At 45.2% G+C, this 27,350-nt stretch overlaps 1 protein-coding gene across 1 annotated transcript in view; it reads left to right on the top strand.

Moving 5' to 3' along the window:
* SLC2A9 (solute carrier family 2 member 9) overlaps positions 1-27,350 on the top strand; it is a 197,243-nt gene that overhangs the window by 164,202 nt on the left and 5,691 nt on the right. The window contains exon 15 of the mRNA XM_008061091.2: positions 15,866-15,993. Within this exon, the coding sequence (XP_008059282.2) occupies positions 15,866-15,993 (128 nt within the window). The remainder of the gene's footprint in view (positions 1-15,865; positions 15,994-27,350) is intronic.

A 27,350-nucleotide genomic window follows, 5' to 3' on the forward strand; every position in this document is an offset into this window, starting at 1 on the left:
ATCTGCTCTTCCTCCTATTTCCCTGAGCTCAGTGAAGGTACCATTAGCCAAGAGTCATTCCATAGCCCTCATTCTCACTTCCACAAAGTACTGGTTCTGAGAGAGTCTCAAAATACCACTCTAAGTACTCAACAGAGTAACTAACAGACCTCAGAAGAGTACTGAAACGGGACCATTTTATCACTACCCCCCCATCATCACTATCATCATCACCTTGATCACCATCAAAACCATCACCATCGCCTTGATTATTACCATCACCATCATCATCACTACCATCTCCATCTCCATCACCATCACCATCACCACCATCACCATTTTCACCAAAACCGCCATCAACGTCCTCATCATCATTGTTGCCAGTACCATTTATTTAGCACGTGTTATGGGCCAAGCATGGTATTAAGTACTTTACCCGTATTGTCTCTTTTAACAAGGAACCAAGAGTCATTTGAGAAAGTGAGGCATTCTGCTTCAGTTGCCTCAGCTGACTCAGAAACCCATGTGAATGCGGACACTGCAGGTTGGGATAGGCGGTGGAAACAGGCCATGAGGGAAATATCACTTCCAGTTTCTTCTTTCACAACTTTAATTACCAAACTCCTGCAGAGGCTGGGGGAAATTGACATCAACCTCACTTGAACTGGTACTTTTCCAAATGAGATGTAGTTAGATGATAATGATTCACTTTTCTGCGGTGTCAAAAATAAACTGCTAAAATGGAAGCATGCCCACTGCATTCACCCACTGTCAATGGTCTTTCTGTCAAACTAAGGGAAAGCAGAATTCATACTGAGCAAAAGTCCTTGAAGGATTTCCATTTGCGTCTCTGTATTGGGAGTAGTATGTTCAGGACTCAGGAGAATTTTTGGCTCCAGAAATTGACTCTTAAAGAGCAAAAGACGATTTTCCCAAAGAGGTAACTGAAAGTGGGGAAAGATCATGACTCTGAGTCCAACCAGGTCAATTTGAATCCTTCCTGCAACAGATAGAGTGGCATGGGACTATTCTTACCGTCAGTTAACCCACATGTGAAATGGGCTGTGGGTGTTGTGAGGATTAAATGAAACAGCATACACGAAACGAATTGCTGCATCCCATGTGCCTCATGTGGAGTGTGTCCAACCCATGCTAGCCACCCCCTTCCTCACAGTGCCTGCCTTAGGACAGATAGATGATGACAATTAGCATTGTTACCATAACCACAGACTTGCCATTTTGGCACCCCAGGCCTCTGCCATCTCTTCCTTCTACAGTTCTGAGAGTGTCACTGACTTGAGCATGAAGTCTGTGTAGTTCTAGAGGCTCATGTGGATGGAGTGGAATAAACAGTATAGAAGTGAAGGGAAACCAAATCAGAGAGCAGGAAGGAGAAAAATCCCATGGCCATGAGGCGTGGTTAGCTTAGCTGTCAGATTTCAATTACAGTGGAAAACTATCGGAGGGTTATAATCAGAGGACTGCTTTAATCTGATTTTAATCTGATCTCTATTTCAGATAATCACTTTGGCTGAATTTACATATTGGAGAAAGCATGCTCTAGAATGTTTTCACAGAGGAGAGCTGCTCTGAAGCAGGTCTTCCAAAAATGATAATAGTAACACTAGTAGTCATGATAATAACACAATAGTAATTAACATCCAATTTCATATCCATCCTCCTGTTGGATGAAATGAGGTAGCTGGGGCTCGGGGAGTAAGAAATGGGTCCCACATACAACAGTTAGTATCAGAGCAAGGATTGAGGCCCTTCCCCATGGCCAAGTCCCTCCCCAGCCTTCTGAATGGGCTTGAAACTGCAGCTGGAGGCAGGGGGATCCCAGGTGAAGTGTGTGGCTGCGCCTCATCTCTCTGTGTGACATCTTTGTGCCTGGGAGCCATATGCTTCGGAACACTCTGCTTACTGAGATGATAAAGCATGGACCCTAGGGCCAGATTCTGGAAAACCAGCATTACCATAGGGCTGTGGGTATGTCTCATCAATCCAACTATGGAAAATCTTCAAAGACTGTCAAACATAAAACAAAACACCAACTCACTCCCTTCCTTGGTGTTCTGGAAAGAGCAGAAAGCTCAGCCCTGTCACAGCACCGAGGGAAAGACACGGGTTTGGGGTCAGATACATCTGGTTATTTGTGGTGACCTTGAAAAGTCACTTCACTTTCCTAAGCCTTCACCTTGAGGGCTGCCACGCATTAAGGGTTCTTTGAAGACTGTTGAGGGATTTGTACCTAGCCAGCACTCAAAAGGTGCTTGGTGAGTTTTAATTTCCTTCCTTGCCTCCTTGCCTTTATTGAAGCAGATTCTTTTTTTAGTATCACTCTGTCACCCAGGCTGGAGTGCAGAGGCACAATAATGGCTCTCCACAGCTTAGATCTCTTGGGCTCAGGTGATCCTTCCACCGGAATCTCCCCAGCAGCTGGGACTACAGATGTGCGCCACCATGCTGAGCATTTTTTTCTTTTCTTTTCTTTTTGTATAGTTGCTATTGTGTGGGCAACCCTTCTGACCACCTCCCACTCTGGGACCTCGCAATAAATCCCGCTTTTTTTGGGAAAAAAAAGTTGCTATGTCTCCCAGACTGGTCTCGAACTCAAGCAATCCTCCCACCTCTGCCTCCCAAAGTGCCAGGATTACAAGTATGAGCCACTGTGCCCGACCAAGGCAGATTTAAGTGTATTTTATAGCAATACAAATTATAAATTCAGAGTTCAAGGAAGAAATAATAGATGGTCTAACAGAAATTTGTTTTTCACCCACCATAATGACAAACATGTGATAATTTAATGATGCCACAGTGTAACTTATCATAGAAAATACTATGACAGGTCTTCTCAACCTCAGCACCACTGGCATTTGTAGCCAGGAAATATCTTTGTCATGGGGCCGGTGGGAAGGGGGGCAGTCCTGTGCATTGTATGATGCTGAGCAGGATCCCTGGCTTCTACTTCCTCGAGGCCAGTAGCACTCACTCATTTTTAGTTGTAACAACCCCAAATGTCCCCAGACATTGCCAAATTTCCCTTAAGTGTAAAGGTATTCCTGGTTGAGGACCACTGTCCAAACCTAGTGTTTTGAAGGTGCATCGGCTTAGGACTTGTGGCAACCCAGCTCCACATTTGGTTGCTGTGGAATTTGTGGCAAGTCAGTCTCACACTTGTGGGTTGTGACTCAAAAAGTGGGGGGATGACTCAAGAGTTTATGCTCCCAGCTCAGAAGAGGCAGAAGTGGCTGGTATTCAAATGTTCTTCCTGGCTTCAAACCAAGACTTTTCCAGGGTGCCGTGTCTAAGGTACCTGGATAGCCAGTGTCATCTCCCCATCATAAGATTCTTGATAACACCTGCAAAATCCTTTTTGCCATATGAGGAACTCCATGCACAGGGTGTAGGGATTAGGACACGGACTTCCTGGAGGGGATTATTACTCTGTCACCCACAGCACCCTTTATGCTCTAAGTAAGTGAGGGGAAGAAGAATATGGGAATATGAAATGGTGTTTTCTCTATTTTATGCTTCCCAGATGGGCAGCTTGAGATAATAGGGAAGTTATGGGCTTTGTAGCCTTGTAGGCTTGAGCTTAAGGTCCAGGACTCTGCTTAACAGTTGTGTGAGAGTCTTGGCTAAATGAAACCAACTTTCCAGAAGAGAGCTTGTTCTGAGGGAGCATCACACTGATTGTGTCAGGGATTGTCTTTCTAAGACAGCAGCAGCCTATTTTGTAAAAAGACCATATATGCAAAGCAACCCCAAATGCCAGAGGAACCAAGAAACCTAAGAAGGAAATGAACACATCCAGTTTGTCAGCAGAGGTTGCTTTATTAGGGAGACTTTACAGACAGAAGTGTGTTTTGGGACCGCTGAAAGACAGGTTGCATCAGCATCGCAGCCCTCTAGTCCCAGGGCTTATATCTGGGGAAAGAGTATACATGTTTTGAAGAAATGTGTAGGTGGCTACAGACGTCACAGCCCGTGATGTTGGCAACAGCACCAAGGGTCGTTTTGGAGGAAACTTACAGTGAGTAGGTGTTCCTCCATAAAGAGTAATACATCAACTAGACGTTGTGGAGGCTTTCCTGGACTTGGGAATAGGCAGAAGTTCCATGGTGGGTTAGCACTGACCCATACACCCTCGAATGGAAAGCCCCCACCCACCATAAAGTCTGATTTGTCAGGCCCAGTCAGCAAAAGGGTTGGTCCATGAATATGTTCCCCTTCACCCTTGAAGTGGTTCCCTTTGTACACTCAACTTCTTTATTTAAACAAAATACAAGTTAAATTAAAATCAAGCTTCCAAGAATTATGCCTTAAAAAGGCAGGGCACAGTGGCTCACATTTGTAATTCCAATACTTTGGGAGGCTGAGGCAGAGGGATCTCTTAAGACCAGGAGTTTGAAACCAGCCTGAGCAGTATAACAAGACTCAAAATAATCATAGCAACAATAATTAGTAAATAAATAAAAACAACTAAAACAAAGCCTTAAAATTATGTGTTAAAGCAGCCTATAGGGAGACTTGTCTTAGTGAAGAAAATAATGCATGTGCTTTAGTGTAAGATTTCCTGAAATCTATATTGATCACCCACGGTCATTTTTGCTCTTTTACTTATTCTCAGTTATGTCTCAAATTAATTCATTCAACAAAAGATGTTGGACACATACTATGTGCCAGGTGCTATACTTTGTGTTGATGATGAAGAAATTAAGTCAGAGACATTTATCTGTCCCTGCCAAGCTCCTACTCTGATGAAAAGATGGACGGTACACTCATAATGGCAAGTCAAGCTGAGAAGGATACATTCAATGTGCTTTCTCGTCCAGTATAATGGGGGGTGTGCTGGAAAAGCAAAGCTGATAGTTGAAAGTGTTTGTAGAGTACAAGTATTTATCAAGCACTTTTTATATTGACGTCCCAGAGGCACTGGAGATATCCCAGAAAATGACACAGGGACACCACAAATGCATATTTATAGAGCCCTTACCAGTAAAATAATCAATACCTAAAGATTAGTGACAAGTGCTAAGAAGGGTAGGAGCTAGAGTGAGGGGAGGAAAGGGCTGCTTTCCTGATGTGGACAGGAAGGGCCTCTGTGAGGAGTTGGCTCTGAAGGTAAGACTTGGATGCTAAGAAGGAAGCAGCCCTGTGAGGCTCCATGGGAAGAATGTGCAAATAGACCGGTTAAAGGCGAATAGTCCAGGTGCAGTGGCTCATGCCCATAAACCAGGCACCTTGGGGGACTGAGGTGAGAGGATTGCCTAAGCCTACGGGTTCAAAATCAGCATGGGCAACTACAATAAATCAAAAAATTAGCCGGTCACAGTGGTGTGTGCCTGTAATTCCAGCTACTTGGAAAGCTGAGGTGGAAGGATCACCTGAGCCCAACAGGTCGAGGCTGCAGTGGCCATGAGCATGCTATTCCACTCCAGCCTGGGTGACAGAGTGAGACTCCAACTCAAAAAAAAAAAGGCTAGTTAATAAAGCTTGCTAATGTAGATTTTTCTGGTGCTCTCTCCAGACTGATAAGAGTCCAAAGTTGTCTTCAATGGTTAAATATACTCACACTGTTCTTCCTCAGTTCAGGGTTCTTACATTTGTTTAAGTCCACCCAAATGTCCCTTTATGATTCTCCGGGTCCCATTCCTTCCAGATCCATGCCTTTAATTTCACCTGAGAGATCTGGTGAGGCTGTGAATTCAACGTAACTCTGCAACTTGCAGGATCAAGTTTAGGATTATGTTTTCAGTTGTATCTGTCTTACGATCATGAGATATAAAAGAGATTATTTTCTGGCTATAAAAAGAAAAACACCTCAGGTGTTTAACCTTTGTCCTCCCTGGCAGAAGGGAGAAGGGGCAGGTAACCTTTGTCTTCGTAAACCTGTGTCCTGCTTTTAGGCAGATGGAGAGAGGGAAGAGATTTGTGTCTTCTTAACTGTCTTCTGCTCAATCATCCTTCATATTGGGGGGGAGCATTCTGGTCTCCCACATTCACAAAAGAAATAGATGAAGAGATAAAGTTGGAGAGCTAGTGAGCTAAAGGATAATCTCATAACTCTGTGGTCAGGAGTTAGGACAACCAAAATTCACTTTGACTGAGGCAAAATCTCAATCATTGAGGTTTATTAAGCCAACTTTAGGCCATACACAGATGCTGTTTTTTGAAGAGATTTTCAGGAGGTTTGGTGTTTATTTTCTCAAAGCAGGGAAGGCACATAAGGAGAGAGGCAGATAGGAGATAAGGTGAATAGGTATGCTCCTGTGAGATTTTAGTCAGTTCCCAGGAAATTTACATTTCCCAGAAGATAAGTTGAGCATTTGAAGAGAAAAAGGGAGTAAAGGAAGAGTTGATTAGGCAGACATCTCTGGGTAGATGGAGGAATCACTAGTCTCACCTTGTCTTTTTTCTGCACCTGGAAAAATCAGCCTGTAACAGACATTATCGGTGTGAAACCGAACAGACTTTAGTTGTAGCAGCTAGACTTAGACTGTAGACCTGATGTTGCAATGGGCATGTCCTTTTCTGTGGGAGGCCAGCAGATGATTGAATTAGGAGCGATCTGTGGGGACCATCTTTCACAGATGCTGGAGGTCTGAAAGACCTTTCCATGGGGATCTGGTGGATACCGAATGCTAGTGACAGATATTCATTTGGAGGAGTGTGTTGCAAACTCTTCATTAAGTTTAGAAACAGATCTTAACCCCACAAGAAACAGAATAGGTCACTGTGGGTTTCCTCTGATTGACTTTGTGTTTTCTTTTCTGCTAATTAACTGTCTACACTCATTAGGATGTGGAAGCGCCTTATTTTTAACTAGATTTAGCAGTCAGTTTGGCCTTACATCACCCATTCGCCCCTGAGACTCTTCAAAAACATCCTCTAAGCTGAAAGTCCAGTATGGTGACATTCGAGCCTAAGAATTCAACTAAAGAGCCCAGATTAAAGAAATGCTGCTGAAATAAAGTCTGTGTCAAAACACACTAATTGCTAGTCAAGAGGGAGAACCACTTTACATTTCAATGGAGTAGAGTTCAGGAAATAATTTAACTAAGCTGCATGATCTATCCTATGCAAATTCAAGTAAGAATCAAGGAGTGTGACTGTTCATGACTGTTAATGATGCTAAGAGATATGAAGTGTTTTTTTTTCACATTTGTCCAATTTTTTTCTAGAATCCCAAACCCTGTTTTCTACCTCCCCTGACCCATACGCCCCTCCGCGTCAGGGTCACTTTTCACATCATAAATCTGATCGTGTCTCTCTCCTGCTAAAATCTTTCAGAAGACCTACCTGCTGCTTTTCCTGCCTACAAACTCCTACTCCTAGTATAGCCTCCTAGACATCCTGGGGACCCTTTTATATGACACCTCTGCTGTCCAACTCTGTTCTCAGCCTGGGTTTTCACTAAACTGGCACCCTGATGATCTCCCCATTCCCTTGACAATGCAAGGAATTTCCACTTAAAGGATCCACTTAGCTGTCTTCATTTCTTATTCATTAACTCAGCAAGCATCTATTGGGCACCCTCTATTTGCTATGGGGAAATCCACAATTAAAAAGATGCCTGCCTCAAAGAACAAGAGACAAAATGCCTACCTCAAAGAACACAATACATAAGCAAAATAGCAAACAAGTTAAAAGATGGTGATGCAATCCATGGAAAGAGAGAAACAGGAGGCTGCAGCAGTGAATAAGATGGTAGCAGTGCAAAGACTGCCCCCACCTCATTTTTCCTCCTTCCATTTCTTTAGGAAACATGTCCCCCGAAGGTGAGACCACATGCTTGCACAGACACCTTTGCTGGTTCCCTGCCTGGCTGTAGCTGGGACCTGAAGAATAGGAGAAAGATATCATCGCTTATTTCTCGCCTACTGTGAGCCAAGCCTGTACTAAGTAAATTCCCCATGTGCTTGGGTGCCCTGATGTTCTCCAGAAGCTGAGGGGCGTTTCCAGCTGTGGAAACCATCTGAACACGGGCAGGGATCAGGAGTTCTGGGATAGGGGGGCGGCATTGAATAGAGCAGACAAGCTAGTTTGGAAGTTCTGGTCCCTAGTCCTCTGAAACACTGGGAGTTCCACTCTATCACTCTGGCTTCAGTCTCCACCTGGAAGATGGAGATGAAGCTGGGCTAGATGATCTCAAAGGTACTTTCTGACTGACTTTTGCTGCCTCTCAGGATACAGCAGGAAGAAACCTCCCTTCCTCTTTCGGTTCAGACCAATGACTCCTGATTATTTGATCCTCCTTCTACAAGATCAACAATGTCTGATGCCATATTATTGCTGTTTCTAAAATAATTGAAGCTTCCTATAGGGAACATTTCTCAAGAATACATAGATACTGTTTGATAAATCATAATTATTTTTATTGTTATTGCCCAGAAGTGTGGTCCAGGAGAATGCTAATCTTGAGATCAGGGCTGGCTTTCTTAACTAAGTGGATTCCCCAGACACTGAAGCCTCCTTGAAGACAGAGTGGAATGTGCTTCTCACTCAACACTGATGCCCTGGCACAGTGCCAGGCACATAGTATTGCCAAAAAAAAAAAACTTGGATCCATCTGCCTGACATGGCAAAGCCAAACACTGGCATTGAGATTGCAGCGAGAGAAAGTGACATTTATTGTAGGTTACCTCGCAGGGGAAAATGGGTAATTTATGCCTAAGATCTGAACTCCTAAATGGCTTACATTGAAGGGTTTTTTTTAAAAAAGTCAGAGTCCTGCTCTGTCTCCCAGGCTGGTGTGCAGTGCCATGATCACGGCCACCACAGCCTCGACCCGCTCTGCTCAGGTGATCCTTCCACTTCAGCCTTCAAAATAGCTGGAACTATAGGTGTGCACCACACCCAGCTAATTTTTTGATTTATTGTAGAGACGAGGTCTCACCAAGTTACCCAGGCTGGTCTTGAACCCCTGTGCTCAGGCAGTCCTCTCACTTCAGTCTCCCAAAGGGCAGGGATTACAAACTTGAGTCACTGTGCCCAGCCTCATTTAAGGGATTTTAAAGGTGGAGCTACAGAGTCATAAATCAGTACAGGGAGGCTATATATTGGTTTGACCTAAAAGGTAGGACATCTCAAAGCTAGGGACCACAGGTCATGGATGGGTTCAAAGATTTTCTGATATGCAACTGGTTGAGAAGGAAAAGCTTTGTCTAAAAATTTGGGATCAGCAGATGGGAATGCTATCCCTGACTCATGGACATGACCTCCTTTTAGTGACCAAAACACTAAAAGACATCAAAATGTTTTGAGCAGTGGGAAAAGCATCTTGATAGGTGTATTGAATCAGATGAAGAGACTTTGAAGGGTGACTGAAGTTTCAACATGTAAGAATAAATACATATTTTTAATGAATAAATTCCAGTTTTGATGGTGTCCCCTCGTACTTGGCAAGGCTAGTTAGGTACCTGGAACTTCCCTTGGAGGAACCCAAGAGTTACCTCTATGTCCGTGCTTGGGGCAGGAGGTGGGGTTCCTGGAAGGCCCGTAAGAAGGGTCCCTGTTTCATTTTGGTAGTCCATACTCTGCAAATATTTATTAAATAGGAAAATGATAAAAAGAAGAATAGCTATAATTGTTTATCTTTATTGAGTCTTTGCTATATGTTAACCACATTACCAAGCAAGGTCTCATTTAATTCCCAAAACAGAGCTAAGTTTTTCATTTTAGACAAGAAATTTGAGAGCTGGAGATATGGCTTACCTGTGATCATACGGTTTAGAAGTGGAGAGGTGGGAATTTAAACCAGGTTTATCTGACTCCAAAGCCAGTGCTCTTGGCCGCTAACCTGGCCACCTCCGCATGGTAATAATTTACCATGTGCCAGGTAAGTGCTACCAAGATGTTACTTTACCAATAGCTCATTAAGTGCCCAGATTATAAATGGGGCACTGAAATTTAGAGAAGGAACAAAGCCTCCCAGCAGAGCCAGAGTTGCCCACTGACAGTTAAGACAGATCTATGCCTGGGGTGTATCCAACACATCTCTGTACCTCTCACTTAGCAGCTCCCCTGCTTTCCTACCTAGGAAGTACACCCAAGGAGGTGGGTGTCCAAGCTCCTCTTGGAGATGAGAAGACAGACTTACCTGCACAAACATTCCTGGGGTGAGGAGTTTCTTGAGTGCATTCTGGTACCATCCCTTCCAACAGGCTGCAGGGCATGCTTTCTGGTTGCTGATATATCTTGGCTGTTGTTGTAAAACCAACCTGTTGGGGGATCTGTGCATTTTCTCCTTCTCAAATGTCTCTCCCAGAGAAAAGGCAGCGGAAGAGTCTCTTATCCAAATCTAGAGCTCTTGGTTTAGAAGCCAAGTCTGTCATTTACTATTTGTGCCATCTTGAGCAGGGCCCTCTCTGCTCTGTGCCTCTGTTTCCTCATCAGTCAAATGGGGATGAGAATGCCTGCCTCTTAAAACAGTCATCAAATGAACTGGTAGATTCTGCACAGGAATTGGCATGTAAATGTTGGATGGAAATAGGGAATGAACAGGCAAACAAGAGTAAGTCTATTTACATAAACAAAATATCTATGGAGAATTTTCTTTTTAAAATTATAAGAATATGGGTAACGACCCAAGTACCTTTGTGTTGTCATGTCTCCCCCACACTCCTCCCTCCTCCCTCCCTCCCCTAGTGGTGTCCAGGGACTGCTGATCCCTCCCTTGTGCTAATGTGATTAATGATCAGGTCTCACTTATAAGTGAGAACATGTGGTATTCAGTTCTTTGTTTCTGTTATAGTCACTTAGATTGATGGTCTCCAGCTCCACCCAATTTGCTGCTAAGTCCATGATTTTGTTCTTTTTTTGTGTTGGAGTCTCACTCTGTCACCCAGACTGGAGTGCAGTGGCCGCTCCCGGCCACCGCAGCCTCGACCTGCTGGGCTCCAGCGATCCTTCGTCTCAGCCTTCCAAGTAGCCGGAATTACAGGCACGCGCTACCACACCCGGCTGATTTTTTTTATTTATTGTAGAGATGAGGTCTCTCCAAGTTGCCCAGGCGGGGCTCGAACCCGCGGGCTCAGGCATTCCACTCACCTCGGCCTCCCAAAGCGCTGGGATTACAGGCTGAGCCACCGAGCCTGGCATCCAGTCTACTTTCAACGAGCAGTAGGGTTGGTTCCGTGTTTTTCCTACTGTGAATAGTGCAGCAAAAAACATGCATTTGCAGGTTTCTTTTTTTGTAGAATGACTTGTCTTCCTCCAGGTACATTCCCAGGAGAGGGATTGCTTCATGTGGATGGTCAATTTCTAGTTCTTCTAGAAATTTCCACACTGTTTTCCATAAAGGTTGAACTAGCTTGCACTCCCACCAACAGTGTAAAAGCATTCCTTTTCTCTGTGTCCGTGGCAGCATCTGTTTTTTTGATTTAGTAATGATAGCCACCCTTACCGGAAATGGGTAATATCACACTGTAGTTTTGATTTTCATTTCTCTGATGATTAGTGAAACTGGGCATTTTTTCGTGTGTCTGTTGGCTGCTTGTATGTCCCCTACCTACCACCATATATGAAAATCAACTTGAAATGACCCAAAGACTTAAAATCTCAAACTAAAAGAACCCTAGAAGAAAATATGGAAAACACTCATGCACATTGGAGTAGGCAACAAATTTTTCACCGAGTCCCGAAAAGCTAATGCCATAAAAGCTAAGATAGACAAGTGGGAAGTCGTCAGATTATAAAGCTTTTGTGGAGCAAAAGAAACCATCAAGAGAGTAAAGAGGCAATCCACTGGACGTGAGAAATGTTTGCAATGCACATAGCTAAGCACTCTCATTTAATGCTCAAAACAGAGCTAAGAAGTTGGGAACTATTGTCATCTTTATTTTGCAGAAGAGAAAATTGAGAATCATAGGTATTTGTGGTCACATAGGCAGTAGGTAGAGAGATGGGAATGTTTAGTCCATTTCATCTCCTGGAGGAGAAAATGTAAGAGGCCTGATTTTATCTAATTCATCACAATATACATGAGGGGTCGCTGTTCGCGTAAGACAGCTTGTTTGGTAGACAGGAGCTGTATGGAGCACTGAGGCACAGAGAAAAAATAATGGCATTATTAGCAAGGTAGATACATTGTTAACTTTGCAGATACATTCTCAAAATTATAAGCATGTTTTCAGGATATGCACAGAATTTTTAAAATTAATTAGCATTTTTAAAAGCTAATCAGAACACTTGATTAATCAGCACACATTGCTATTCTTCTGGCAAATGAGAGGGAGGGGGGAGATATGGAGAGGGGGAGAGAGAAGGATAAAATAAGTTCAGGGTGAGGGACCTATACCTCAACCTGTATTACCTCTTTATATTCTATAAAGACAGGAGTCTGAAGTACCGCTTTTCCTAAATCTGGCTCTTCCAAAAACTTTTATGACCTTGAGCCAATAAATTTCCCTCTGTGTACTTCATTTCTCTTAAAATAAGAGTTTTTATTTTACCCGGAGTCCTAGATAATACCCTAGGATTCTGCGCTTCAAATGCCTGGATTGGGATCGAGTTTCCTTTCTTCTAGTGTATGTGCTAGTAAGGCAACGGCAACTACATGGTATTGGGGCAGCTCTTATCTGCAAAAGCAAATTGACTGGCAAGCAACCCACTGGGGAAAGATCATTAGTTACCAGAGTGGATCATGTTTAAAAGCTTCAGTGAGCCAGGAAGTTAACCCAGATCACAGGGTTACCCTGGGGCACACTTCTTCAGGAGAGTAATACTAGTAGTTAAAAACGATTGAGTGTTCTTGACACATCAGACACTATTTAATATGTGTTATCTGCATTATTTCCTTTAACCTCACAACAATCCTATGAAATCAGTTCCATTGTCCCTGCTTTACAGAGGAGGAAGCTTGATGCAGAAGGATTAACCAGGGTGCCCAAGGTCTCACACACCCTGTAATGAACATCACCACTTTGCAGATGGGAGAACTCAATTCTAGAAAGACCTGGTGGAGCCAGGACACAAATCTGTTCTTACTGACACAAGAGCCTGAGCTCTAGCCTATGGTGCTTTCCCCCTACCTTTTCAGATTGTGAAGATCAAGAGAGATCACGGAGATGAAACCCTATTGACACAGTGGAACGGTTCAGGATTCTTTTGGTTGCCTTCTTTTGACCTCAGGGGTTGGCCTGAAGGACTTGTGATGGACAGAGAGGAGACCTGCTATATAGCTAAACCGTGAACCTCAGAATGTCTTAATCATTTGTTGTTTCATTGTTCCTATAAACGTGTACAGAGCACATAGTATGTCTTCAGCACTGTGCTATGAGCAGTGGCCATAACTAATAAATAATAAATAAGTCTGAAGAAACAAAGAGTTGTGCAGGGAGGCAACTTGTCAATGTACATTGTAGGTTGATGTACCACATTCTGATATGCCAGCAACAGAAGTCATAACTGAGTTATCCACAGGGATTAAAAAACTCACCTAGGGAAGTCAGAGAAAGTGAAACACCAGCTGTCAGCCCTATTCAGGCTTCAGAGTAGCTGTGAGCTGACCCCCTAGGACATGTTACAAGGTTCCCAGCAGTGTTAGCTGCAGGACCAACTGGACATGCGACACAAACACTTTCTGACAAAATATTCTGCACTCTACAGACCCGAGGCTAGTTTAATTCCATTTCAATGTGTAACCACTGTTCTCACACATTTTGCTGGATACCTTTAAGATATATAGAGTCTTTCTTTGTAGTAAACAGCATATCAAATCTTATCAAAATCAACTCTCAAGCATTTAATCCATGTAAGTAATTATTGAAGGAGGATCTACTCTGTCAAAGATGCCAGACAAATAGGATGCCTTTTCTGGGGGCTCACAGCCTAGTGGGAGGTGAGGGGATGGGTGGTCCATTGTGAGTCCAAGTCTTGCTGGCAGCATAGTGGGGTGATAACAGTGAAAGCTCCCAAGAGAGACAGGCTTGAGTCCTGGTTCATGGCTTGGTTGGGTCAACTTGATGATGAGTGATTGCAGGTGTGGACAAAGCTCACCTAATAAGCTTTGCCTCCATGGAGGAATTGTCTCCGAATTTGTCTCCTTCTTCCATTCCCACGCCATGATCTGAACCCTTCTACACGACCCTTCTACATGACCACCTCCTCCCTGGACTAGTTAGACAGACTGCATCCACTCACACACCTCCAGCCCTTCCTTTCTCCAAGCACCAGTGGCCTCTATTAAATGCAAATTGATCGCCTAACCCCTGCATAGAAGCCGTCAGTGGTTTTCTTCCATCGCAAGCCCTTCTTCCTGATCTGCAGGGGGCTGTCCCATTGGCCTTGTTCACCTTTGCCACCTCACCCCATTCCCCTCTACTTCCTTGAGGCATCCGGGCAGATTGGCCCCTGTTGTTGTCCCAGCCCTGATTATTTGACCTCTGCCTGCTCTTCCCCCCGCCTGGCATGACCTTCCCCAGCTCTTCAAGAGCTGCATCGCCTCCTTCTCCACCATCACCTCCCCAAAACTCTTCCCCAACCACTGCTAAAATAGACTCCCCATTATCCTGTGACTCTCCTGTTGAGTGCTTATCGCATTTTGTACTTATTCATTCATTCACTCGCTTCCTTTTTATTAACAAGTCACCTCACCTGCCAGATGAGGGCATCCCATGAAAACGGGGACATGATTCTCCCAACCCCCACTACCGTATCAGCCCCAGCCCAGTCAATATTGTTGGTGAATGAATGACTCCAGCCTGGTGATTTCCAAATTGTGTTCAGTGTCTCCCTAGAGTTTGGTAAATATCTCTGTGACATTTCTTTTCCACTGTCAGTGAACACCAAGATGCAGATCTGATTGGCAGAGTGGTGACTCCGATTGGAGATGAGGGGTGCAAACAGAACCCCAGAAGTCATACTGAGCTTCAGGTCTGGGTCTGGGCACAGGGCACAATCTTTATTCTCACTGAGTAGAACACAGGGGAAATGGAGGGTGCAGATCTCAGGGATGCACAGTCAGGCATGCATTTGGAAATGTGTGGGTTGTCATGGTGATTAGGGGCCCTCCTGGTATAGAAGTGGAAGGGCAATAAACATCCTGCAGTTGCACAGGACAGTCTCAAAAGAAGCCCACCCAGAGTCAATGGTGTCTCCACCAAGTAACACTGAGCTACAACAGTGACTCAGGAAATGGAGCCCCCTATAAATCCAACCAAGGGGAGTTAGGAAGAACAAAAGGTAGTAAGGGTACAGAAAAAACTCTGAGATTTGCAATAAGGGTATCTGATCCCAAACCAGGTGAAGGGAGGCCCAATTGGAGGCCCAAACTTCACCTGTATGTAGACCACTTATGTGCCTAACCTTGACTTGTACCCTCACAATTTTAAAATAAAGAAATTTTAAAAACCCTGAGATTTGGAGGCCAGATTCTGAAGCCTGAGTTCTGACACTTCTACTCAAGAGCTGGGTAACCATGGTCAAGTCCAATAACCTCTCTGGGCTTCAGTTTTCTCAAACCCCAGGGATATTGTAGCCAATACCTTCCTGACTCACTTATTCTGAAGATTATATTGTAAACATTCTTAACATAATATATTCAGTAAAAGGTCAGTTGCCTTGCATATTAAATTGATACATTTAGTACTCAATTTGTGATGGGTCAGAGCTTGATTCAGAGGGCATTTGGAGAGCCAAGAGTTTGATGAATCTCTAATTTGGCTGGACCAGATGAGAGAAGTGTTTTTTATATATTTAGGACTGACAGTCTAACCTCAGCACCTACTCCTAAAGCTGTCACTCAAACAAGCAGAGCCAGCTCCTGCCAAGAGAGCATCACCTGCCACATGGTGGTCCAAAGTGCGGCGGATGGAAATGGATGTTGGAGGCATGACCTTCTCGGGGTGGTTGATTCTGTGTCCTGGCTCTCATACCACAGGTGGCATCCCGTTCGTCTTGACTGGCGAGTTCTTCCAGCAGTCTCAGCGGCCAGCTGCCTTCATCATCGCAGGCATAGTCAACTGGCTCTCCAACTTTGCTGTGGGGCTCCTCTTCCCGTTCATTCAGGTATGGCCGGCTTTGACCAACAAGACCTCTCTTGCCCATGGGAAACCCTTTGATTCTTCAGCTTGCAGAAGGGTGATTCATAGAGCAATGGTGGATCTCTCTCAAGTGGAACCTCATGTTATTGTCCTATGGAGGAAAAAACTACTTTGGCCCAAGTCCTTCATCCTTGTTCTCCCTCCTGTGCCTTCTGACCCTCCTGTGCCTTCCTACACACTATGGGCTGCCTCAGAGGGAGTCAGCTACCCATTTGTTAGAGTATGCAAGGAATCCTAGGTTAGAGTCTCAGTTCTACAACCTACTTATCATTTTTGCAATGTGCTCATCACTAGGTTAGGCAAAATTCCATCGAATAGTTTCAGTGCAACCTCCCACACATTTAACATTCTTATTGTCCTCATCATATCCATAACTAATGGGGTCGTTGTCCCAAGAGTGATAGTGGTTGGTGGCAAAATGCCCACATACTCAGGAATCAGATACAAATTCTTTTTGTGTAGGTAAAGAATCTATTCATTCACTTACTCATTAATCCAACTTGTACTTGCTGAGCCCCTCTTGTACACCAGGCACTGCTCTAGGTAATGAGGATGGAAAGGGAACAAACTTGAATTTTGTGGTCCTGGAACTGGACAGGGAAGCAATAGAGGCAGAAGTGCTGTTTTAGATGGAGCAGTACAGGAAGGGCTCTGAAAGGGGATGACAGTTGAACAGAGATTTTTGTGAACCGAGGGAGCATAGCTGTCTGGGAATGGAGAAGTCTGGGCTAGAGAAACAGCAAATACAAGGGACCTGAGACAGAACAATGATTGGGCTGGGTAAGGAACAGCACAGAGACCAGTATGGCTAGAACAGAATGAGCAGGGAAGATGAGAGATAGAAAATGACATCAGAGTTATCTGGCGGCAAGAAAACAAAAGACAGAGGCTTTGCAAGGGTTCTTCACAGAATGATGGGTCCAGAAGCATACAGGAAGAGGGTGAATCTTCCCTGCTCGAATGCCCAGCAGGGCTCCCTGCTGCCCACGATGCCTGGTGATATCACCTGGAGAAGGTGAGAATCCAGTCAGACACCTCTGAGAAAAAAAATCACCATTCATCCTCAGGTGCTATTTCTCACCAGCTGTCCAGGAAACTAGGTTGTCTGCCTGCCAATTCATTCATGCCAAGCCCGGCACATCCCAGAGATTCTATTGCCAGCTTGAGTGAGCCAAAGGTCAGGATCCCTGGCATACCAAGCCCAGCCACCCCAGCTGCAAGACTGTGTGATGGCTACTCCTGCATTCACAGTTACAGAGCAGTCACTCTGTGCCAGGTCACCTGTGTTTTTGACTTTCTGTGTTCATGTCACTCTTGCTCAACCCTGAGCTGGAGTTCCTCATCCTTGCCATTTTATAGATGAGGAAGTTGAGGCTCAGGGAGTAGACATGGTTAGCCCAGGGCCTGCAGTCAGCATCAAACCCAGTTCTTCTGCTCCGTCTCCTCTTCCGCATCGGTACTCTTCTTTGACCACTCATCACAGCCTCCTCAATCCAAGTTAGAAGGTTGACACACCACGTAACTTCCAAGGCATCGTTGACTACATTTCAGCAACAGCTACCCTGTCTCCGAGACATAGTCACTGGGGAGTGTGAGGCTCCCTGGGTTGTGGACGTGGAGAAGGCTCCACACTCATTTACTCTCATCCTGAGGCACCTTCACCTGCTGCAGTCAGAACATAACGAGTTGTCTTTTCCCAGTTTGGCTCAAAGTCAGCAGCCAGGAGTCAGTCAAATACTCATTATTATGGTAAAAATTCACTTCAAGTTGCTTCTCTGTCAGCACTGATCTCCACACCACTTTTACAAATTATGCAGAGAAATGAAATCCCAGAGCCTCCACATGGCCACCATTAAGCTTCACGAAAGGAGACCACTACCTTCTGAGTCACTTGGAGGGAGTGTGTGAGACCTCACTCGACCTCCAGACCAAAAACGCCCTCTCCTTTCCTGCCACAGTTTAGGAGTCAACAGCACTGACTTACCACTTTAATTTAGTGTCCATTGAGCACTTGCTGTATGCCAGCAATACTCCATGCCTGCCAGCACTGGGGGTAGGGCCTTTATCACTCCAACAGATGTAGTGGCTTTCAAGATCACCCCACTTCCCAAACATCATGATTTTTTTTGTATTTACAAAACCCAGAATCAATTTTTTCCTTTGGTTTTGCTTTTCCCGCCTGGCATTATATGGAAGGTGCAAAAAAAGTATGCATGTTCAAACTGGGCTCGGTGGCTCAGCCTGTAATCCTGCGCCTTGGGAGGCTGAGGTGAGTGGATTGCCTGAGCCCATGGGTTCGAGACCCACCTGGGCAACTTGGTGAGACCTCATCTCTACAATAAATCAAAAAATCAACCGGGCGTGGTAGCGCATGCCTGTAATTCCGGCTACTCGGAAGGCTGAGGCGGAAGGATAGCAGGAGACCAGCAGGTCGAGGCTGTGGTGGCTGGGAGTGGCCATTGCATTCCAGTCTGAGTGACAGAGTGAGACTCCAACTCAAAAAAAAAAAGTATGCATGTTCAATAAAGAAAAAAACTATTAGAATTGTAAAGCTCAATATATGTCAATGACAAAAGATGAATATAAGTCACGTTTGACTTCTACAATTGCAAGAAGGTCCCTCTTCGGAGTTTTCAGGGACCTGTCAGGAAACCTTGCAGGTGTGACTGTTAACGATGCTTCATCAGAGCAGAATGGCCTTGCTGAACAGTGATGGAGACACTGGGCAGGTGTCTGGATGTGGCACTTTGTGAAATGCAGCCACTTCACCCGTGCCAGGGAAGGCAGTGATGGCCAATTTCCTCCTGGAGAGAAGTTTGCCAAGTCAGAGCTGGGCTCAGAAGGCTGCTGCTGGCATTGATCAATGCGTTAGAGAAACTAACCAGCTCTGAGTCACATCCCCCACCCCCACCCCACCCAGACCCATCCATGGGAGCAACTTCTAGCTGCTGTAGACACCATAAACAAACCATTTCTATCTACAGTCCCTTTAAAAGCATCTCAGTCATAATCAAGAGCTACTGTGTTAGTTTACTAGGGCTGTCATGACAAAGTACCACAGATTGGGGGTCTTAAACAACAGAAAATTTAATTTTGTTTGAGTTGGAGTCTCACTCCATTGCCCAGGCTGGAGTGTAGTGACACATATGCTCACAGCCACCCCAGTGGTGACCGGCTGGGCTCCAGCGATCCTTCTACCTCAGCCTTTCAAGCAGCTGGAATTGCAGGTGCATGCTACCATACCCAGCTAATTTTTTGATTTATTGTAGAGACAAGGTCTTACCAAGTTGTCCAAGCTTGTCTTGAACCCTTGGGCTCAGGCAATCTACCCGCCTCAGCCTCCAAAAATGCTGAGATTACAGACTGAGCCACCGAATCAGTCAGAAAATTTTTTTTCACAAGTCTAGAGTGCAGAAGTTTGAGATCAAGGTGTTGACAGGGTTGGTTCCTTCTGATGTCTCTCTCCTGGGCTTGTAGATGGCTATTTTCCCTCTGAGTCTTCATGTGGTTTGTCTCTTATATATGTCTGTGTCCTGATCTTTTCTCCTTATAAGAACACCAGTAATTGGATTAGGGCTAATCCATAGGACTTCATTTTAACTCAATCACCTCTTTAAAAGTCCTGTCTCGTATATAGTCATATTCTGAGGTGGCGGGGGTTAGGACTCAACATAAAAATGAGGGGAGGGTCACAGTTCAGCCCATAACAGCCATTAAGCATCAAGGGAAACTACTCACACATCTTGATAGTTTCACTTATTCCAAAATGTGTCAGTGGCAAATGTAATCCTGCCCTCAAGCAGAGACCCTCAAGGAACCTGACTTCTTTCTCAGAATAAAATATCTGGGTCAACAGAGTCATGGATGGCAGCATGAATCACATTTGCGTTGTGCCCCCCTTGTTAGCAGAAGGTCCTGAGCTAACTCGTTGCCCTCTCCAAGCCTCAGTTTCCTCATGTGAAAAAAGGGAAACCCTAACCCTCTCATCTCCGTCAGAGAAAGGAGATCTCTGTGGTTGTGGGGAGGAGCTCATGCCCCCTCAGTCACCATTCTCCACACATTGGCTCTGGGAAGGCTGCTGCCAGCCCCCAGCCTCCCACTGCAGGAGGAGTGGAGGGGAAGGAGAGCGGGAGGAGGGGCTTGCGCTCAGTCTGCAGCCGGAGCAGGCATACGTGTTGGGGTGGCCCACCGGCAGGGACACGGGGGTTGGAGGATGGAAACCCCTCTTCCTGTACATGGGAGATACCTGTGATGCGTAGCCCATGTCCCTCAGAGATTCTCAGAGGAAGTGGTAGTGTCCTGGGGCTGCTGTAGCAAAGTACCACAGACTTAAGGACTTAAAACAGCAGAGATGTATTCTCTTACAGCCTAGAGGCTAAAAGTACAAAATCAAGGTGTGGAGAAGGTTGGCTCCTTTCAGATGCTTTAGACAAGAGTCTCTGCCATACCTTTATTTTAGCTCTGGTGGTTTTCTCTGACTTGAAGCTACATGGCCTCAATATTTATCCTTACCAGCTGCTCCCCGTATGTGTTTCTCTGTGTTTCTTTGATTACATCAGCAAAGACTCCATTTCCAAATCCAGTCACATTCACAGGTACAGGGGTTAGGACTTCCACAGATATTTTGAGAGGATACAAATCAACCCATACTACCTTCCCTTTCTTAGGTGACCAATTCATCTTAGTTTACCCAGAACTATCCCTGAAGACCCATATCCCAGAAAATCCCTCCGTCCAGAATAATCCAGGCCAATTGGTCGGTCGTCCTGTCCCCATCTCACATCCCTATGCCCCTGCCAGTGCTTCCTGGGCTGCCTCCCACATAAGTTATTTGCACTCAAGTCCCTGCCTGTGCGTCTCAGGGCTCCCAGCCTGAGCGTACAGATAACTCTGGTATAATCTTGGCACGCTGTAAGTGTTCAGTAAATGTTAGTTGTTGTGGTCTGCGGTTATTCTTATTGTCCTTATGTACCAGGCACATAAGAACAGTTATTCACAGACTGAGACATAGGAGAAACGGAGGAAGGGTCAGACAGCTTGGCCCTGAATCATGGGCTATGTGACTCAGCAGTTGGGAGATGGGCAAACATTTTCTGGCTTTGCTGCTCTTTGAGCTGTGATTTTTTTGGTCTGCAGAACAAGAAAATTGCCCCAGTTTTGCAGTTCTCAGCAGAATTAGAGATGAAGTCAAGGTTTTGCCACAGTGTCTGCACACAGACATGCAGTATTGGTTGCTGTCATCATTACAGTACTGTCAAGTAGTTTTCTGACATCCCAGCATGATTTGGGAAGAAGGGACACAAAGAACAGGAATGAGCAATTCACCCTCTAACTAACTGAGCACCACGGGCAAGTTGCTCTGAGCTTTCACGTGGTCCCCTCAAAATATCACCCCCCTTTCCTCCTCCTCCCTATCTTGCATTCACTCTGCCCCTTTCTGGCAAAATGTTCTAGAATATAGGGTGAGGTGGGGGAGCCTTGACCCTCTGGTGAGCTTGTATCGTTCTCTGTTTCTCTGTCCTCAGCCTTTTCCTCTGGGCCTTTGCCATGGTCAGCATCAGTGTGATGTAAGCCATTCGTTGTGAAGCCCACAGACAACTCAGGCTCTGATGTTGCACCAGTATTTTCTGTACCAATATTTTCTGGTTTGAAGAAAATTGCATGCAAATGTATGCCTGTTTGATTCCACTGGAGTTGTAAAATTCTGTTTGAGTTCAATAAAATCTGGAAGAAAGAAAATTATTCTTTCAACCCAAAAAATATTGGGTCATATCCCAAATGCCTCTGTAGAGTGAGGGGAAAGGCTGATGCATGTCTAGGATCAAAATATTTAAAGGCAAACAGAACTGCCTCCTCACTTCTCTGGATGGTCCAGATGACACTCCTTGTGTTGGAAAAGAGGGAAGAGAACATTCCTCATTCAGTCCTGCTGGCACCAACATCACTGGACCTGGAGACAGAGCAGGGAACAGTAAGGACACAGCCCTGCTCTTGTGCTTCAGAAAAAAGGCAGACGTGACTCTCATCAGGACTGGAGTAGTTTGTGTTAAATAGGAGGGAGTAAAATGAGGCAGGGGAGTGGGCTGGCCAGTGGAGAGATCTTTAAAACTGAGATCAAGGCAGGGAATAAGTGCTAGAGGGGAGGGAACACTTGACAGGGAGAAGGAAGTGCTCACAGAGCCCTGAACAGGCAAAGCAGCCTCTGAGGGACTCAGGGAGTCCAAGGTGATTCAGCAAGGGAGGGATGGGAGAATGGGAGGCCGAGGCCAGACCCTTCAAGACTTTGAGGGCAAGATGGGTGGATCAGTTTTGCATTGCTATAAAAGAATACCCGAGGCTGGGTAATCTTCCAAAAAAAAAAGGATTTTTTTTTCTCACAGTTCTGTGTGACACTGGCAGCTGTTCGACTTCTGGTGAGGCCTCTAAAAGTGTTTATTCTTGGCAAAAGACAAGGGGAGTTGGCATGTCACACGAGGAAAGATGAAGCAAGAGCGAGAAGGAGGTGGCCAGGTTCTTTTAAACTACCAGCTCCTCTGTGAACTAATATAGCAAGAACTCACTCTTGCACCAAGTCATTCATGAGGGATCTGTCCCCATGACCCAAACACCTCCCACTTGGCCTCACCTCCAACAACAGGGATCACATTTCAACATGAGATTTGGAGGATCAAGCATCCAAACTATATCAAGAGGTGTTTCATGTTTGTCTTGAGTACACTAGAAAGCCACCGCATTATTTTAAGACATGATCCATTTGCACTTTTAAAAGACCTCTTTGTCTGACCAGGTTTGGGGCAGCTGCTCATTCTTCAAGTGAACAAATTCAAAAGGTATATAAAATCAGGATGAGAAGCCAGAACAGTGGTTACTCTGTGTATGAGTATGAGTTCAACTGGCTGGAAAATGGCTCAGGTAATTTTCTAGAGTGCTAAAATGTTCTGTATCTTTTTTTTTTTTTTTGAGTTGGAGTCTCACTCTGTGTCCCAGACTGGAGTGCATGCAGCCTCGATCTGCTGGGCTCTGGTGATCCTTCCACCTCAGCCTTCCACGTAGCTGTAACAACAGGCGCGTGCTACCACGCCCGGCTAATTTCTTGATTTATTGTAGAGATGAGGTCTCGCCAAGTTGCCCAGGCGGGTCTCGAACCTGCGGGCTCAGGCAATCCATTCAGCTCAGCCTCCCAAAGCGCGGGATTACAGGCTGAGCCAGCGAGCCTGGCTTGTTCTCTATCTTGATAGAGGTGTTGGCTACATGGTTGTGTACTTTTGTCAAAACTCACTGAACTATAAACTTAAGATCTCTGTATATTACTATCTGTAAATTCTCCCTTGATGAAATAATTGCACATTAGAAAACGAGAAAGATGATTTAAAAAGTCATGAGGACTCAGTAACAAAGATGAACAGAGAGGGAGGAAGTAGTCAAAGGTGATTTTCAGGTGTCCGTCTTGGACAAGTGGAATGATGGCCAGGGCACTCCTGAAAGCAGGTAGAAGAGCAGGCTTCTGGGGGAGAGGGGAGGCCAGCAGTGGGAGCTGTAAGAGGGGCTGCTAGCTGTGGCTGCCTGCATGGCATGCAGGGTTGAAATGCCATCAGGCAGCCACAAGCCTATGTCCACCTCGAAGGTTCCTGGGAAACTCCAGCAAGATCTTGCATGTGCACATGACAGTGACTCAGAAACTATGGTACACACCAGAGATGTAAGTTTATCAATATCCCTACTCCCTCCCAGCTTCCCTGACAAGCATCCTACTGTTTCAGATCTACTGTACTCACAAAGTAGAGTAGCCTCACCTTCTAAAACTCTTTGCAGGATTGGAGTTACATGCTTCCCATCAGTTATTAAGTGGCTGTCCAAGCACTGACTCATCCACAAGCTAATATTCCGGTCTCATGGGTGGGAGTGGAAACTAAACCGAAGCATTAATTTTTGTCATATCATGGAAATCTAACTTGAACTACCTCTTTATACCTTCATACATTTCATAAAAGTCCCCTGTTTTCACTCATTTATCCATGAATTCAACATACTTTTGTTAAGAAAATACTTACAAGTAGGCAGGCACTGTGTGGGACTGGAGGTACAATGGAGACCCACCATCATGGAACTTGTGTTTAAGCCAGACCTTTTACCTGGGGCCTGTGGACACAAGGTAGCCTGTGGATGGATTTAAGCATGACCATGAAATGTTCCCATACCAGAAAGAGTGTTGAAAATGTCATGTATGGCTGGGCTCGGTGGCTCAGTCTGTAATCCAGTGCTTTGGGAGGCTGAAGTGAGTGAACTGTCTGAGCCTGCAGGTTGGAGACCCGCCCGGGTAACTTGGTGAGACCTCATCTCTACAATAAATCAAAAAGTAGCCGGGCGTGGTAGCGCATGCCTGTAATTCCGGCTACTCGGAAGGCTGAGGTGGAAGGATCGCCAGAGCCCGGCAGGTCGAGGCTGCGGTGGCCGGGAGCGGCCACTGCACTCCAGTCTAGGCAACAGAGTGAGACTCCAACTGAAAAAGAAAAAAAAAAAGAAAAGAAAATGTCATGTATGTGAACTTTTTCCTTTTTATGAAGAAAAAGACCCACAGCTTTCTTTTTATCAGGTTCTCAAAGATGTATGTGCCCCATGAGATGGTAAGCATTACTGATCTCACCTCTCAAGTTTCTTCCTCTATCAAATGGAATCTAAAAAGAGCTATGGCCTCTGCAGCACACATCCTGCAAGACAGCTCAGATGTGTCTATTGAAATGATGGTTTTAAAAAAAAGAAAGAAATGATGGTTGAGCACATCAGCTTGCCTTTCCCATTGTTATGAACTGAATGTTTCTGTCCTTTGAAATTCATATGTTGAAGCCCTGACTCCCAAGGTGATGGTGTTTGGAGATGGGAACTTTGGAAGATACTTAAGTTTAAATGAGGTCATGAGGGTGGGGCCCTCATGATGGGACTAGTGTTCTTTTAAGAGTAGGACAGACCAGAGTTCCCACTCTCAGGGAGAAGGTGGTGTGTGAATGCAGGGAGAAGGTGGCCAATTGCAAGCGAGGAAGCGAACCCTCACCAGGGAGCTGAATTGTCTGACGCTTTGATCTTAGACTTCCAGCCTCCAGAACTGAGATAAAATAAATGTGGTCTAAGCCACCCTAAGCTGAATAAGACACGCAACCCCTCCAAACCTAGATATACTCAAAAATTTTCAACCGGGCTCGGTGGCTTAGCCTGTAATCCCGCGCCTTGGGAGACTGAGGTGAGTGGATTGCCTGAGCCCATGGGTTTGAGACCTGCCTGGGCAACTTGGCGAGACCTCATCTCTACAAATAAATAAAAAATTAGCCGGGTGTGGTAGCGCGCGCCTGTAGTTCCAGCTACTTGGAAGGCTGAGGCAGAAGGATCGCCGGAGCCTAGCAGGTCGAGGCTGCGGTGGCCGGGAGCGGCCACGCACTCCAGTCTGGGCGACAGAGTGAGACTCCGACTCAAAAAAAAAAAAAATTTCAAACGTACAACCTGCTAGTATGCAAGAAGGATATCCCCGGGTATACATAAAATTATAAGGATGTCTCTGAAAGGCAGATGAAATAAACTGATGAAAGGAATCTGGCCCCACACACACCCAGGACAGAATTTCTGGGAAATGTGTAAGGAGTCCAGGGGTGGGGAGAACAGGGGACAGGTTAGGGTGTTTCACCTGGAGTGACCAAAGAAATGAGAGAAGAGAAACGCCCAGACCTGCAGAAAGAGGAGTCCTCCGTGTGAAAGCCCACTTGAGAGCAAAAGATGTCTTCCTTGACACAATGATGTGGAATTCAAGAATGGAAGTAGAAAGAAAATCCTAAAAGAAATAGAGAAAAACCATAACCTGATAATAAATTACATTCAGATAACCTTACATTTTCTTGGGCAAGACTCTACTCTCTTGGGAGGGTATGAGCCATATCTTCCTAATCTTGAGAGGAAAATATTTTGAAGTGAGAAATCTACACCTAGCCAGACCAGCTTTCGCATATGATAAGGGGGAAAAGCTATTTTCAGAGATGAGAAGACTTTGAAATTTTACCATCCGTCATCAGCTAGCTGTAGTGTGAAAAACTGATCCTAGAGGTATGTGGGAATCACTTAACCAGGTGTGCCAAGTCTTCAAAGCTTGGCCACAGGAGCCAGTTGCAAAGTGGTGAAGAATGCAGATTTGGATTTCAGTTATAGTACAATTGGGAGACTTCCAAATGGAAGGCCATGGGTGAACTGCCCCAAAACTCTAAGCTCAGAGAACTTGGCACAGTATCTAGCACAGAGGAATAACGTAAGGAATGTTTCTGAAAGACCCTTTTGCCCCTGTGCAGTATACAGACTTGGGAAAAGCCATGTGAATAGAGGACACCAGTCAAGGCAAGAGGCAAGACAGTGACTGATAAACTCTGGCCCACTACCTATTTTTGTGATTAAAGTTTTATTGGAACACAGCCACTCACATTCATTTATGCATTATCATCCACAGTTGCTTTCACACTGAAAGGGCAGAGTCCAGTGGTTCTGATAGAGATTGTATGGCCCTTTATAGAAAAAGTTTGCCAACCCCTATGCTAGACTTCCAGAGTGTAGATGCCAAGAAGTGACTAGACTGGAAATCTATTCAGGAAACCCTTAGATCCCACATGGCTGTTAAATGGATAGGAGGAATCAGTGGTGACTTTCAGGTGAGGTCCATCTCAAATGCCCTAATTTACATTGTGCAGAGTCTAGAAAGAGGGAGAAGAGCCAACACTTATGTGAGGCCAGATGCTGTGCACTGTTCTAAGCATGCTATGATTAACTCATTTAAGAAAACAGTCTATGCCACATACTGTGATGAGTTCTTGAGACTCAAGAGGAGTGACATGTGCCCCCAGTTTTCAGGGAGAGCACGGTCAGGATGCCAAGGCCATACAAACAGTGGGTCATGCTTCAGTAGAGGTTTGTGCGCCCAAAGGTCTCATGGAGGAGGACATGCTTGCACCCAGTGTGAAGGATGAAGAGGAGTTTTCTGAATGAAGTATGGAAGAATATTCCTGGTTAGATCTTTCAGAGTATGTGGGCCAGTATTGCAGGAAGTACTTACCAAACTCAGAATGATTTTTTACTTTGGATAATCTGCATTGGATAGCTTTTTTTTTGAGTTGGATTCTCACTCTGTCACGCAGACTGGAGGACAGTGGCCGCTCCCGGCCACCACAACCTCGACCTGCTAGGCTCCGGCGATTGTTCCGCCTCAGCCTTCCAAGTAGCTGGAATTACAGGTGCGTGCTACCACGCCCAGCTAATTTTTTGATTTATTGTAGAGATGAGGTTTTGCCAAGTTGC

The sequence above is a fragment of the Carlito syrichta genome, unplaced genomic scaffold (assembly GCF_000164805.1).
Source record: "Carlito syrichta isolate Samal-C Ts95f unplaced genomic scaffold, Tarsius_syrichta-2.0.1 Scaffold305073, whole genome shotgun sequence".
Taxonomy (NCBI): Eukaryota; Metazoa; Chordata; class Mammalia; order Primates; family Tarsiidae; genus Carlito; species Carlito syrichta.